This window comes from Felis catus, chromosome B1 (assembly GCF_018350175.1).
Source record: "Felis catus isolate Fca126 chromosome B1, F.catus_Fca126_mat1.0, whole genome shotgun sequence".
NCBI lineage: Eukaryota > Metazoa > Chordata > Mammalia > Carnivora > Felidae > Felis > Felis catus.
Window position 1 is genome coordinate 147,558,922 of NC_058371.1, and position 15,306 is coordinate 147,574,227.

At 38.0% G+C, this 15,306-nt stretch overlaps 1 protein-coding gene across 5 annotated transcripts in view; it reads right to left on the minus strand.

Moving 5' to 3' along the window:
• The window catches only part of SLC4A4 (solute carrier family 4 member 4), a 351,984-nt gene that overhangs the window by 177,243 nt on the left and 159,435 nt on the right, over window positions 1-15,306 (minus strand). For 3 of the 5 annotated variants that reach the window (XM_023253060.2, XM_019829398.3, XM_019829396.3), the window contains exon 7: window positions 3,804-3,899. The exons of the other annotated variants lie outside the window; for them this stretch is intronic. In XM_023253060.2, the coding sequence (XP_023108828.1) occupies window positions 3,804-3,899 (96 nt within the window). The remainder of the gene's footprint in view (window positions 1-3,803; window positions 3,900-15,306) is intronic. 5 annotated transcript variants of the gene reach the window in all.

Here is a 15,306-nt window from a genome sequence, read left to right on the forward strand (position 1 = left end):
AGAGTATCAAGGATTGAACAATGTTTACTGGACAAACCCATATTTCAAGTACCTACACTGCACTGGAGGAGACACAAAAGCATGACTTTACACCCCATGCCCTAAAGGAGTTTTTTTACATAGTGGAAATGAAAAATACAAACAAACAAACATCAGAGGACAACATAATATACTGTAAATTTCAATTATGAGACACAGATAATAGGAGCTTTGGAATTTTAAGACATGACAAGATCTTCTATGTTTATGAGAACTATTTTATAAAGACGATGAACTTCATTGGGCCCTACTAAGTAGTTTTGGATAGGCATGCTTGAAAAGGCATTCTTGGAAGGGCAGAGGAATCAACTAAGGCATGGAAGTAGAATTCACCATGATGTAAGCCAGAAGAAAAAGGACAAGTTGATTAGACTAGAGGTTCATACTGAGAAGAGATGAAAACAAAGTTGGATAGGTAGGTAGAAACAGCAGGACTTACTGTCACTTTGCACATCTTTGTTACTTATTCCAGACCTTCCTCAACTTACAATGGGGTTACATCCTGATAAACCCATCATAAGTTGAAACTATGGTAAGTCGAATGCATTTAATACACCTAAACTATTGAACATCGCACTTAGCCTACCTTAAATGCACTTAGAATACTTACACTAGCCTACAGTTTGACAAAGTCATCTAAAACAAAGCCTATTCCCGGGGCGCCTGGGTGGCTCAGTCGGTTGAGCGTCCAACTTCAGCTTGGGTCATGATCTCACACTCTGTGAGTTCAAGCCCCGCGTCAGGCTCTGTGCTGACAGCTCAGAGCCTGGGGCCTGTTTCAGATTCTGTGTCTCCCTCTCTCTCTGACCCTCCCCCGTTCATGCTCTGTCTCTCTCTGTCTCAAAAATAAACGTTAAAAATTTTTTTTAAATAAAAATTAAAAAAAATTTTAAAAAGTTTATTCTCAATAAAATGTTGAATATCATACAATTAATTGCACAATGTACTACAGGTAAAAAACAGGATGGCTGTATAGGTACAGAATGGTTGTAAGTGTGTTGGTTGTTTACCTCATGATTACGTGGCTGAAAGGGGCTGTGGCTCATTGCCACTGCCCCACATCATGAAAGAGTATCGTGCCACATCACCAGCCCAGAAAAAAAATCTAAATTCAAAATTCAAAGTATAGTTTCTAGTGAATTTGTATTGCTTTCACACCATCATAAAATAGAAAACTGGTAAGCTGAACCATCATAAGTTGTGGACCATCAATATATGTGTATTAAATTTACTGAATTGATGTGGTAGGTAATAGGGAGCCCTGGGGAGGGTGATTAAGATTACACATTTCAGTTGTTCATTTAAGAAGATAATATATCATATAAATAGACAAAAATAAGAATCCTCTCTTGGGGCGCCTGGATGGCTCAGTGAGTTAAGGAGCCAACTCTTGATTTTGGCTTAGGTCATGATCTCATCGTTCGTAAGTTCAAGCTCTACATTGGGCTTCATGCTGACACTGTGGAGCCTACTTAGGATTCTCAATCTCTCTCTCTCTCTCTCTCTCTCTCTCTCTCTCTCTGTCCCTCTGCTGCTCACGTTCTCTCTCTCTCTCTCTCTCTCTCTCTCTCTCTCTTTCTCTCTCTCTCTCCCCCCCCCAACCCCTTTCAAAATAAATAAAACTTAAAGAAGAATAATCCTCTCTCATTACTAAAATGTGTTTTCTTAGAAGGATTGGCCCAGGATGTGGTCTGATGTTGATTTCCAAATACTTGACATATTTCCATATCATTGACAAACTGAGCATTTTGGTCAATTTCCTTGATGCTGTATCCATGAAAAGTATTTCAATGTCTAGATGCCAGACATGGAATAAATAAAACTTTCAGAGGATAAAAATAGCTACAATATCTTAAGCAATTCCTATAAGTACTTTGTTAATAACAGTAATGCTGGATTTATTGAGTGTGGTGAAATATGATAAACACTTTGCATATTTCTAATTTAATTCTCACAATAATCCTATGTTGGTAAAATTAACTCAACTTTACAGTTAAGAAACCCAAATTTACAGTAGAAAAGTAACTTGCCCAAAGTCAGGAAGCCAGCAAGTCTTCAAACTCAATCCTGCCTGACTCCAAACCCCAATGACTACACTCTATACCTGAATTTATTTTTTCCCCAAGAGGCATCACTAAATATAATAATAATTTATTAGAAGGAATGCATGATACTTGCAGAGAAAATCACATGAGTGTTAGAGCATCATGGTGGGGTCAGTGTATCTTTTTGGCAATATAGCCAAGTGAATTTCTTACACTTTAGCTTCAATAAGGTGTTACTCACGAAACTACCATACGAGGAGGTTCAAAACCTCCCCTAGACACTTATGATCTGTGTGATTTGGGCAAGTTACTTAACCTCCCTAAGCCACATGTCTTCATCTGTAAAATGTGGACAATAACAATAGGCACATAACAGGATTGTTCAGAAAATTACATGACATCACATAAAGTACTTAGCTCAGGGTTTGTTACTGAAAAGTGATAAATTAATGTTTGCAACTTGTATTATTATTCAAGAAAAAAATTATTCAAGCTTCTTAGACCCACTATGTAGCAGAAATCATTACAAAGTTAGGAGTTCAGTAAAGGTCCCTTTGCCCTATGTTGCCATCACCAAACTCCTACTTTTCCTATAAGATCCTAAAATCATCTCTTCCCAAAGCCTCTTGCACCATCACAACTCCCAGGCCAAGCAGATGGTCCCATAACCTTAAGTGTGTGTATGTGATTTTTAGTCATTTCACCTAGCATTTTGTACAGTTTTATCTTTTGTGTCCTGCCTCATTCGTTAGAAAGGCAGTCCCCTGAGGACAGGGACTCTCTTACTCATCTCTAAGTACCCCTGCCTAGCACGGTGCCTGCCTGCATTTGTATCTCTATGGGACACAGAAATTATGAATATAGTTTCCCAAAACACCAGATTTACTTCAAGAAAAGCCCTGGAAGAATGAAGTGCAACAAACACTGTTTTAGAGTAAACTAAAACCTCCCCTATTAAGCCATATGATGAGAAAGACATCTTCCCAGAAAAGTGAAATTTTCTCATCCTAAATTAGTAAAAAGCATAAATCAATAAGCTTATGATAAGAAAGGTGATAATAAACAGTTAAAAAGCCTAATGCTGTCACCAAGGATGGGCTTCCTGAAAACTGAAAGAAATTTGTATCACATGTAATCAAATTTGGAAAAAGTCCATGTAGTTTTCTGTGCATGTTCTTCTCTCATTTGGTTTTAGGTATAATAAATCCTGTCTCTTTCACAGGCTCTTTATTTTAAAGAATGAAGATTTTATCTTATTTCCATGGCACCTACTGCCTTTCTTACACATAAAAGGAGTATTTGGATTTTTTTATCTTGGACCATTAACCTAGCAAGTTCTCACTCTCACCCAGCTTTCAGTAAGATACCTCATCTCATGTGATCTTCCTCACAATCCTCTGCAGGAAGAAGGTCAGCATTATGACCCCACTGAGGAAGTGCGACCAGTGCCAGACTTAACCCCTGAGTCTGCAACTCCTTCCACTACCTTACAAGGTACTCAGCTTGAACGCAGGATGGCAGATCACCCACAAAATACATTACTAGAATAAGCTCCGGTAGTAGAAGGCATAAATCAGTGATCGTAGGAAATCTGTGAGGCTTCTCCCTTCAGACAGTCTTGAGGATACCCTCCACTCAGCAATCATGAGCCCAACCTTCGTGCCCTCCCGCTCCCCACCATCACCACCATCCTTGCCCTTTCCCCAGGCATTGACTTACTTAGCCATCCCACGCTGGGAGTGCGCCGCACTCGGGGGTCATCGTCCAGGGTGCGGGTTGCTAGGCAGGGCACTGAGTTCTCAAGCGGGCTGCGGGCTTTAGTGTCAGAAGCAGAAGACAGGAGGAGGAGGACACATGAGCAGCCACAGCAAGGATGAGGATGGAAGCATTAATTAAGAAGAAAAAATACTAAAGCAAATCACACAAGCGGGTTAAAGAAGAACAATGACATGTTACATTGACACACACACCCCCTCCCATGACCCTTCGATGGAGCAAATCCCCACACACAATGAAAAAGCCTAAAAAAATACATTCCATCATTATCGTTCCCCAAGTACCAGCGAATGATCCGCCCTGCAGTCCAAATGCACAAAACAGGGATTGTGTCCAGAAGAAAGATTTACATCATGAACAGTAATCTGAAGATGTAAGATCAAGACGGGTAATAATTTTGCACCACATAAGCACACACAGAGGGAAGTTACACGTAGTTTTGTAAAGCACGGCGGGGGGTGGGGGGCGGGGAGTTATATTAGTAAGGAGCTTTCTTATGATCTACCCTACAGACCCTTCTATGGATCTTGTACAGAAATGCAGAAAGCAACATTCCATATTTTCACTTTTGAGATATTTTCCTTGATGAACACAGAACTGGTTTTCAATTTCCTTTGCCTCTGCTTTTCAGTCCTTCAGAAACACGAGACTGGGAGGTCGATGAATCAACACCTTAATATAAACCAATTCAGAAATGCATGTTGCCCCTCAGTTTCTGGTCCCTTTAATACTTATTTTACTATAATTTTAATACTCAGTGCACTCATGCCAAATCTTAGACCAAATCAAAGACAGATTAATGATGCAAGCTAAATGCATAGTATGGCTTCTCTAGATATTTTTCATCAGCTGGAAAGCACCACAAACTTCTGCCTGAAGATAATTTCATTTGGGCTTCATGTCATCTATTTTGCTATTCTTATCAAATACCTCACTCCAAGGCTAGTAAGAAATAGGGAGCATAACTGTCCTTCAAGGAACAATGAGCCAGGAAATACCTAACCATCAGACTACATACAATTTGACTTGAGAGACTTTTAATATCAGAGAGAGTCATTAAATAATCAAGGCAATAAAACATATCCAATCAAAAACAAAGATCAGATAATCTATTCACACAAGTGTGCAAATTACAGGGCAGACAAATGGTCTTTTTAAGGTTACTGGTGACTTGGGAGGTCAAGTTTTGAATGGAATCATTTACAAATTAATGCAAGTTTATGGCCAAATTTGGGCATCCAGTACATTATAAAATCTAGAAACATTTTTGTCAATTTATCTGTCTGTGTTTAAAAGCTGTAAATAAAGCCAGGACTTGTGAGCAGGCCATCTGTGCCAGCACCTGTTTGAGGCAAATCTGATGTCTCCTCTTTGCAATCTGAATTTTTAATTGTTTCCCATAACTGAACTTCTTTGCAAGTTTTTATTGCACTAAGAAAAATGAAGAAAGGAAAATGAATCAGTTGAGATTATTCCAAAATTGCTTTTGTCAAGAAGGAGGCAATTAGAAACATATATTATCAGACTGACCAGGTTTCACCACCTATTTCCTTTGACAATCGAGTGATCTGCTTAAAGGGCCCATATTCCAGCCAATTTAGCTGAAAGAAGTGCGAGATATGGGACCACTACAGCCATCTATCTAGGCCTTAGCAAAGATCGACTGAAATTCCAGGTCAGTGAGAATTGACAGAGGCCAGGAATGTAAAGTAAACTCGAAAAAGCGTTCACATTCTTTAGCTTCTGAGCAGTGTGAAGCTACCCAAATTTTATCACTGATACCATGGCCTGCCCCTAATGTGAGTACAAGAGGTCAGCAGCTGGTCTGAAACTCGGGTGCTGATAACATGACTTTCCCCAACAGCTTCTCTCCCCCCCCCCACCCCTCCCAAGATGTTAGTGTGTTATTTGTGGGGAGCTAAAGCTGGAAACTCCTTTCTGCATATACAGCCTCTACTGATGCTGAGCAGCACCATCAAGGGGACAGCGGAACGGAGCCTGGCACACACCAGCCAAGAACCTGGCTCCAAAGACAGGCATGAAAAATGAAACTGCCCCTAGAGGCTTGGCACCTGTGTTTTAGCAAAGCTGATTGGAGCCATCTGGCTGCTTACTCGCATGAAAAGTGGGAGGTTCACAGCACCCATTACTTATGTTGGCATATTCCAACATTTTGATTTGTTGGACCCTCTATGTACCTCTGTGCAGGAAGAGATACAAACTCTGTAACCTTTTCATGTTGCTTTTTTTCTCTCTTCACAAATTTACTTCAAAGATACGATTTTGAAAAGTTGTTCCCAAAGCTGGAGCCGAACTTTCTATAATTATACCACGATAATGACATATTATGTACACCTTTCCTAGATAATGCTTTCATTGTACCTCTTCTACACTTAAGCTGCAAAATAAACAACTTAGCTTTGCGATTATCATACACATTCTCTTCTAAATCATTTTTGCCTGGCTCCAGGCATAAACAAGATAGAAATTAGTTTGTATTATTGTGACTTGATGAGAGAGATCTAAAAATCTACAGCTCCAAAGATTTCAAAGTGGTGGTTTCCTGTATCTAGACTGCAGAAAAAGGTGTTGTGAGGAGCTTTTTTAATGATTCATGTTACCCTTGAGATCAGCTTGTCCAAAACCATCAATCCTAATCTGTTCAAGGAAGGGTGTGCCTACTTGAATCATGCAAATAAACCCAAAAAAACCTCTCCAGCAAAATGTATTTTGAACAATCCTATTAAGAAGGAAATAAATTTCACTCATGTTAAAGTTTTAGGACTCTTTTAGGATCGCAGTGTTGTATGTTCAAGTAGGCATCCTGAAACTAATAGTACACCTTATGTTAACTGGGATTTGAATAAAAACTTTCTTTTTAGTATTTATTTATTTTGAGAGAGAGAGACAGAGAGAGAGACAGAGAGAGAGAGAGAGAGAGAGAGAGAGAGAGAATTGCAAGCAGGCTCCACACTGTCAGCACAGAGCCCAACTCCGGGCTTGAACCCATGAACCGTGAGACCATGACCCGAGCTGAAACCAAGAGTTGGATGCTTAACCAACTGAGGCACCCAGGAGCCCCTGAATAAAACTTTTTTAAAAAAATTGTCATTGAGCATGTACTATGCATTCCACAACTATTTACCCAGAAAGTTTAACCCAGGAGTATTGGCCACATTTCACCTATAAACACATGAAACATGTTGCCTAGAAATCTCCTTTTGGAAAGCCAAAAAAGACATCCAACTGCCATGTTTGGAGTGTACCCCTGCCTAGATACAAATTGACTTCCAGATCCCTTCAACATCACATGATTACACAAAGTAAAAGACCTGGTGTGGGAAATAAACTGTTGTTGAGGAAGCTCATTACCCTTTGTAGTTTAATTAGCATATTGTTATTAAGCACACTAGGTTGTCCATCTTTTTATGCTTGGGAAAATTATTTTATTTCTGAGCTCAGGCTTTTCATATGCAAATGGAGATAATGATATATACATTAGAAACATCATGGAGAACAATGCCCCGTGTCTAATAAATGCTCAAGTAATAGGAGATTTATTGTTGTTGCTACTGCTACTAATGTCATTGATGGAATGTTTCCTTTGCTCAGCATCCTCAGGGGTGTTGGAAAACACCAAAGACAGAAACTGTGGCCTAATTTAATTCAACTTTAAATGCAAAAGGTGATTTTTAAGAAATCAGGTTGATAAACGTGAAAAGATCTCCTTTTTGCCCTTTGTTATTTGTACTGAAACTAGCCTTGAGTAGATGAGGCATGCTTAATCATCCTTGGACGACATTCATTTTATTCCCCCTTTTTTCCTTTTGGGAAGATAAGATAAAGAGTCCATTGTGCTCACATCTCCTCTTTGCCTTCCCTCCTTTTTCACATTTTCCTGTCCTTTCCTCTCCTTTTCTCTTTGTCTTTTGTAGAGACCAGAACGTAGTCCCAGATCGTAGTCCCAGAACGTAGTCCCAGAGAGTAGTAGTCCCACCTACTCTCCTAACTGCTCTTATAGCAAGATGGGGCTGGGGAAAATAAGACTTCACAAAGGTGTCCCCATCAAGGATCTCTGGGAAGATAATTACCCAGGGGTGGCAGCAGCAAACAGGTTAAGGGCCCTTTAAGTACATCTCTCTTCCATATGGGGTAGGATATGACAAAGAGAATCATTCCATTTCTCTACTCCATCAGAGACCCAGGCTGTGTAACATAGACTGGCAATTAATAAAATATAAAATTTGTTTATTTCATGGTAACATCCTCCTATGCATATATTATTCATACATATATTATTATCATTGCTCAGACATATTGATCAATCTTTATTTCCTAACTGAAAATATAAAGCCCACAAGTGACACTTCATTATGTATTATTTGGCATCTCTAAAGTTGATAATGAAATTAGCACTGTTTTAAAAATAAAACTCCAAGAATTTTTCATTTATGTAGTGGTAGAAAAACAAAATTGAGATGCACAAAAAATAACAGAATACAAAATAATGGTGGTGAATTGAGTCTCTGTCCTTGATTTTAAATGTGAAAGGCATTAAATTTGCCCCTTTAAATATTTCTGAATAGTTGTTCCTTACAGTAATATCTCACATTATGCTTCTTAAAATATGTCTCCCCAAAATATCTCATCTACTCCTGGTTGTATAAATAGAATAAAACATTACTACCTTTATTTACAGATATAAAAAAAAAAATGAGGCTCAGGGATATCATGTGAATTGTTCAAAATCACACTGCCACTAAGTGTGAGTCCAGGACTAGAATGAAGCCTTTAGAAAAGATGGTACCACGTCTCCAAGAAGAAGATTATAAAGTGGGCCTTCAAATCTAAAACTAAAAAAACTCATTTGTCTTCTATCTCTTAAGTCTGACCCTCATTGCCATACAGAGCAGAACAGACTACCAAATACTGGGAGGAGAAGAGTTGGGAGAAAATGTGTTGTTTATTTAAAGATCTGAGCATTACAAATCTGGAAGATCAGACACCTGCCTAGGGAAGAGAAAGGAAATAAGAATGGTGTCTGATAGATGAATTAGGAATTAGTGTTATTAAGTTACTGTTATTAAGGAATATTAAGGCACTTTTCTAGAAACTTTCCATGGATTCGTTCATTTAATCGAAGGCTGAGAAGAGCTTGATCGTTCACTGGGTTCTGGCCAGGACATTCATCTGTGCTGTGCAAATGAACGCAGAATTAGAGTCCTGAACAAAACAGATGGATATGTGCTGTTGGATTTTGGAGAGAGCTGATTGTATGCAGAAAGGCACCTGGGAAGATGACACTCATTTTAAAGCAATGTGAGCCTGAGAAACAAATTGTTGATTGACCCATCTCAGAACTGGGAAAACAAGATGGCCTGCTTCAGAGGAACAGCATCTCTGTGGGAAGTTAGGAAAATGCTGGCCCTTACCCACTGAGTCAGGGACCAGGTCTGAATTCAAGGGTACAGGGAGAGGGGAGCTGCCCAGTGGAACAACCCAGCCAGAAACAATTGGGATAAACTGGAATCCAAAACTCAGACAAAAAAGCTAAGACTTTCTAAAGGGACTGAGAAAGCTGCCAACCTGGCGGTGGTCCCAGCCAGATCTACATCGTGCCAGTATCTAGGCAGCTTGATCTGACATCCAAACCAAATAGCTTGAAAATGCCTAATCTCAAATCAGATCCAAAGCAAGGAGAGTCTAGCTAATCCCGCTTACAATTCAATGGGACCTAGAGTTACCATCAACAAAAAAACCTGACTTCTTTCCATGGTTTGTTCTGTGTTGCTAACCAAGGTCTATCTATGTTACGGTAGATAACAGCCCTAGCAAACACTTTTGAAAATAGCTAATGGTGATATGTACTTAGGTCAGAAGAAGCAGTGTGAGAGCTAGTGAGGAAGCAGCATCTAGCCTGGAAAGGAACAATGAAAAGAGGAATCCAGGGAGAAAAGAAGTGATGGTAACAAGTAGTGGGAGCGAATAGATCACAGTTCTCATGTTTGACAGGAAAAAAAAAGGTGGGTTGCAAACTGATGATAAAACCCAGAGGCTCAATCAGGAGCAAGCCCTGGGTCCCTAGAGCTGGCTCTGGAGCAGCCACCTTTTCCAACTCATCACCTACCTGCTGGAGCAGCTTTATTAAGTCTTAGATTCTCAGTGCGGTTTAGGGTTTCTCTGTTGGCAAAGAGTAAAATGAATGAGGGAGAAAGACTCTTCCTAAGGAACTATATGATGAGAAAGGGCTTCCTCCTCTCTCATACTCCATTTGGTATTAGCTACCAATACCAAAGGGCAGAGAAAATAAATCAGCACTATATCCATGAGTCTCTTCCCAAATAATAAGCTACAGAGCAAATATCATTCCAGAAACCACTCTTACTCAGTATGAGATTTTTCTTCCTTAATTGTGCTTTTGGTAGAGTGATCTTTTTGATTACCATGTGCCAGTCACCATTTTGAACATTTTACATATATTATCTCATTTAATTTTCATTATCTATACTGTTTTACAAACATGGAAACTACTAAATTACCTTTCTAACCTTTTACTGAAAAAAAAAAACTAAAGAAAAATGGGGTCATGAAATTGAATTAGGAAAAAATGAAATTCATAGTTTAGGTATAACTGGATAACCAAAGTCACTTTCGTAAAGGGCATGTGTACTCCCAGACAGTGGAGGGTAAAGAACAGATTTCTATGACAGTCGAGGGGTAAAAAAAAAAAAAAAAAAAAAAAAATGAAGAAGCCAAGGGAAAAAAAACAGGGACAAACTGATGATGGCATTGCCCCAATTTCCACAAAGGTAGTTAGTGAAAGCTGACTATTCAAATTAAGGTTCCCAGTTGGTTTTTGTCCTTAAATCAGGTCTCATTCATCTTTTATAACCTTAGACAATACATATCAGAAGGATCCATTTAAATGGAATATTTAAAATATATTTAAATAAAAAATATTTTAAAATTAATATTTTTTAAAAATCAGACCATCCTAACAAACCATGATTCTTTACAACAGTTATCAGGTAACCTTGTCAAAAACATCTTACTAAAGAATTTGCATACATACCAATTAAGTACAAACTTTACTTTCACTTTCTAATAAAAAGCAAACAAAATACATCTTATTAGATTTTTAAATACTGCCAAGCAATGTTCCTAGGCTTAAATGTTCTTTCATAGTATATACTATAATAATACAGATTATCTAAGTATCCCAAACCAAATTATTAAGTAGAACTATATGAAAGTGCTGACAGTCAACTTTACCCACAAAATGGCAATTTCCTATGGTTCAAGGTAAAATGATAGTAAGCAACAGGGGGCAAAAGAAAATCTAACACCAGAAGAAATGAAAACCTAATGCTAACTCCATAAAAATACTTCAATTAATATATTGGGAAATTATAGCACTTGCCTAAAATTTAGTACCTGGCAGATGTGTCCATCAGAATTCACAGATGTCTCAGACAAGTGGTAATTTCGCAATTAACATCTTGGAAGCTAGCCTGATTCTTTCCTGATTTATTACAAATACAAATGTTTTTCATTTCTTTTAAAAAAACACTAAACCACCTTGAACCCAGCTACATTGGGACCCTAAACAACGAGCTAATCTTTAGCTATAGAGAGACAGTGGTAGGCTGTGAAGTGAGTATGATGCTAAATGTTTGCAAAAACCAACTCTCCAGGGGAAAGTGCATGTGTGCGTGTGTGTGTGTGTAATAAGTTTTACTGATATAAAGGACAGGCAGCACACATACAAGTAATAATAAAATATAGGATACTCTGTTGTGAATTGCATATAGTCAGTTGATTCTGACCAAACATAGTTGCAATATCCTTGTTGAATATCCATTATCATATATGTTAACAGGTAGGATAAAAGTGAAACAATGAAGACAAAGTGCTAAACTGGATAATAGTTTTTGAATGCCAGCAGAACATATACTTGATTCCTTATGCCCCTCACACTTTAAAAGCTGTTATGAACTGAATAGTTGTATCCTCACAATATTCATATGTTGAAATCCTAACCCTCCTACCCAATGTGATAGTAGGAGGTGGGGCCCTTGGGAGAAAATTAGGTTATGAGGGCAGAGCGTTCCTGAATGGGATTAGTGCCCTTATGAAAAGAGACAGGAGAAAGATGATGGATCTCTCTCTGCCATGTGAAGATACAATGAAAAGACAACCATCTACCAGCAATGAAGAGGGCCTTCACCGAAAACCCAATCTATGGCACCTTGATCTTGGACCTCCCAGCCTCCAGAACTATGAGAAATAAATGCTTGTTGTTCAAGCCACCCAGTCTATGGTCATTTGTTAAGAGCTCAAGCTTACTAGGCAATGGCTATAGACACTAGACACACTTAATCGGCATTATAAGCATTTTCACCATCACTTTTTAAAGTCTATAGACAAGTGACAAAACATAAATCAAGCCCTGATTTGAATTTTCTGAATTCTTTGGTGTATATACTACCACAATGACTTATTGCAAGTGACCAAAATGAAGCCTATGAACAAAGAGTTGGGAAGAAATGACAGCACACCATTTTATGTGTGTTTATATATACACAATAGATGGTAATAACCTGAAGTGTATAAACTCTAGTAGCATGCAATAAAATAAATAGGAAATAGTGAATCTGAATGAATATTTATTACCTTTGTTTTTAATATCATTATTTAATTGTATACAGACATAATTTGATATGTAATACTATCTGTGCTTAACAACTGGCTTGCAAAATTCCTGACTGGCTCTTGTGAATAGATAGAAGCAGCTCCATCACACCCCTGGAAAATTAAAAAAAAAAAAAAATCCCAATTCTAAAGTATACATTGCAGCTATTAACTACACTATTGCCATCATAACTAAAGAAAGCAATGTCTATTTTCTAGCCTATAACAGTAAAGTGACTGAAGTTTATCTAGGTTTTTCAGTGTTAGAACTAGGTCCAACACTAGATACAAGATTCTCATTTATTAAAATAGTAGCAACAACTTTATAATTCTTTGTTTTAGAAATGTATTCTGAGATATTTCATAGTTAAAGATGTTAAGTAATTAAACCCGAAGATATAAAGGTAACTGTGTAAACTTGCAAGAAGAATATAAGTGCCTCTAGAAAACCAAAAATTTATCGGGTACCTGGGTGGCTCAGTCAGTTAAGGGTCCAACTATTGATTTCAGCTCAGGTCATGATCCCACAGTGACTGAGTTCGAGCCCCGCCTCAGGCTCTGAGCTGACCAGCACAGGGCCTGCCTGGGATTCTCTGTCTCCGTCTGTCTCTCTCTCTCTGCTCCTCCCCTGCTTGTGCTTTCTCTTTCTCTCTCTATCTCTCTCTCCCCGTCCCTCCCTCCCTCCGAAAATAAACTTGAAAATAACCCCAAAAGTTTGCCATCTGATCATTTATAATAACGTATTTTAGAGGTACATGAAAGTCATTACTGTAGAATCTCTCTAAGTCAAATCTTGCCTCTGGATATTTAAAAGGAGTTAGGTAACACAAAGGCCAATAAAAACATGTTTAAAAAGGCCTAATCTTATTCCATGCTTCAGGGTGTAAACCGATCAGCTGAAGAGCTGGGAAGGAAGAGCTGACTGCTCTCCCTATTTGCTTTCTGCCCGGCATATGTAACATTTCACAAGTGAAAGGTGAATGACAAAGGCAATTTCAACTTAGCTCTGAAGTATAAAGATCTACTGATAGGATAAAAGAACTGAATGATGGATGATATCAACTCATTAGCTGTATTCCACATCCAAATATTTTCTCCTGAAGCACAAAATACTGGCCTCCAAGATCCATCTGTTCTTAATTTCTACTCTAATTGCACTTCATGAAAATGAAGCTCAACCCAGACTGGTGGAAGCCACACTCCCTCTGCCATATGCATTCCGCTTCTCTTTGCAAATACAGTGATACTTGAAAACAATGCACTTTCTTGCTTCTCTACAGTAAGTACCAGCTTCGGGATAAAAAAAATTGATCTCCAAATCATGGAATTTCATTTCATATGAAGAAAAGAATAAGAAATAAGATTAAAGACAGACTTTTACTTTAGTTGCCATAATTTTAAAAATAGGCGTTGAGGGCTCCTGGGTGGCTCAGTCAGTTAAGCGTCTGACTCCTGACTTCGGCTTATATCATGATCTCACAGTTTGTGAGTTTGAGCCCCACATCAGGCTCTGTGCTGACAGTGTGGAGCCTGCTTGGGATTCTGTCTCCCTCTCTCTGCCCCTCCCCCACCTGCTTGCTCTCTCTCGCTCGCATTCTCTCTCTCTCTTTCTCTCTCAAAATAAAAAATAAACTAAAAAAAAAAAAAAAAGAATACAGGGGTTGTTTTTAAAACAAAGTATTTGTGACATCAGTTGTAACCAACTGGTCATCCTATAACATTTCCAGCCATTAAACTCTTCAAAATACAATTAAAAAGAAAAAAAAGAAAACAAAGACATACATAAAAAATAAAATATTTCCAGTCAGCACCAATATTCCAGATAATGATAGAACCATCAAACTGTAGTGGGAATATTTTAGATTAGATTCTTCTTCTTGTCAATGTTTTTTTATAAAGCGTTTTATTTTGAATTATTTATTTATAATTTGTTTTGCTTTTAAAAAAATTTATGGTAACAGTTAAATCAATGCGTAAGTCACTCAATAAAACTGACCTTTTCATTTGGTTCTATTTAATGACTAGACACTCATTAAGAAACAACAATAAGAGAATGGCTCAAAAATACACCAGAGAAAGTTTGCTAATAGTGAGCTCTCTTCCAGCCCACCCTTAATTTTAACACTAAGTCAGAAAACTCAGTTTCCAGAAATGGAGTGGCTAAGTTAGAATTCAGTTTATACAATTCATTTAGTCCACCTTTTCCAGGGCAAAATATCTTACATTATTCTGTACGTACAGATGAGGGCAATGAATTAGAAGCTCCCTTATCTACTCATTTCTCTTGGTACCAAAAAAGACCAGGGGTGGGATGACAGAGAGCTAGTTTTACCAGCCCAATGCTTAGCAACACTTTCACCATGCTTTCATTCTCAGACTTCATTGAAATTAGCTTCTCCCTCTTCAGATTATACCCAACCATGAAATGTATTTGAAACAAAGACAATAATACAAAAGATATTTTACAGAAAAGTCTGCCAAATGCAAGAGTATAAACAAGACACAGTGCCTTTCCTATTACTATATAATGGGGTTAAAATCCTACCTTGAATAATTATTCTCATATCTAACCATCATGATCATATAACTAAAGAACAGACTTTTTTGTAGTCCTAGACTTCATTAAGTAATAAATATGAATCCTTGGATAAATGATCATTTATAGACTGGACGCCATCTCACATACCAAGCAAACACTGTATGATATTAGAATTCAGAGCATTTATCATATCTTAGTCTATCATCCTAATTCTGA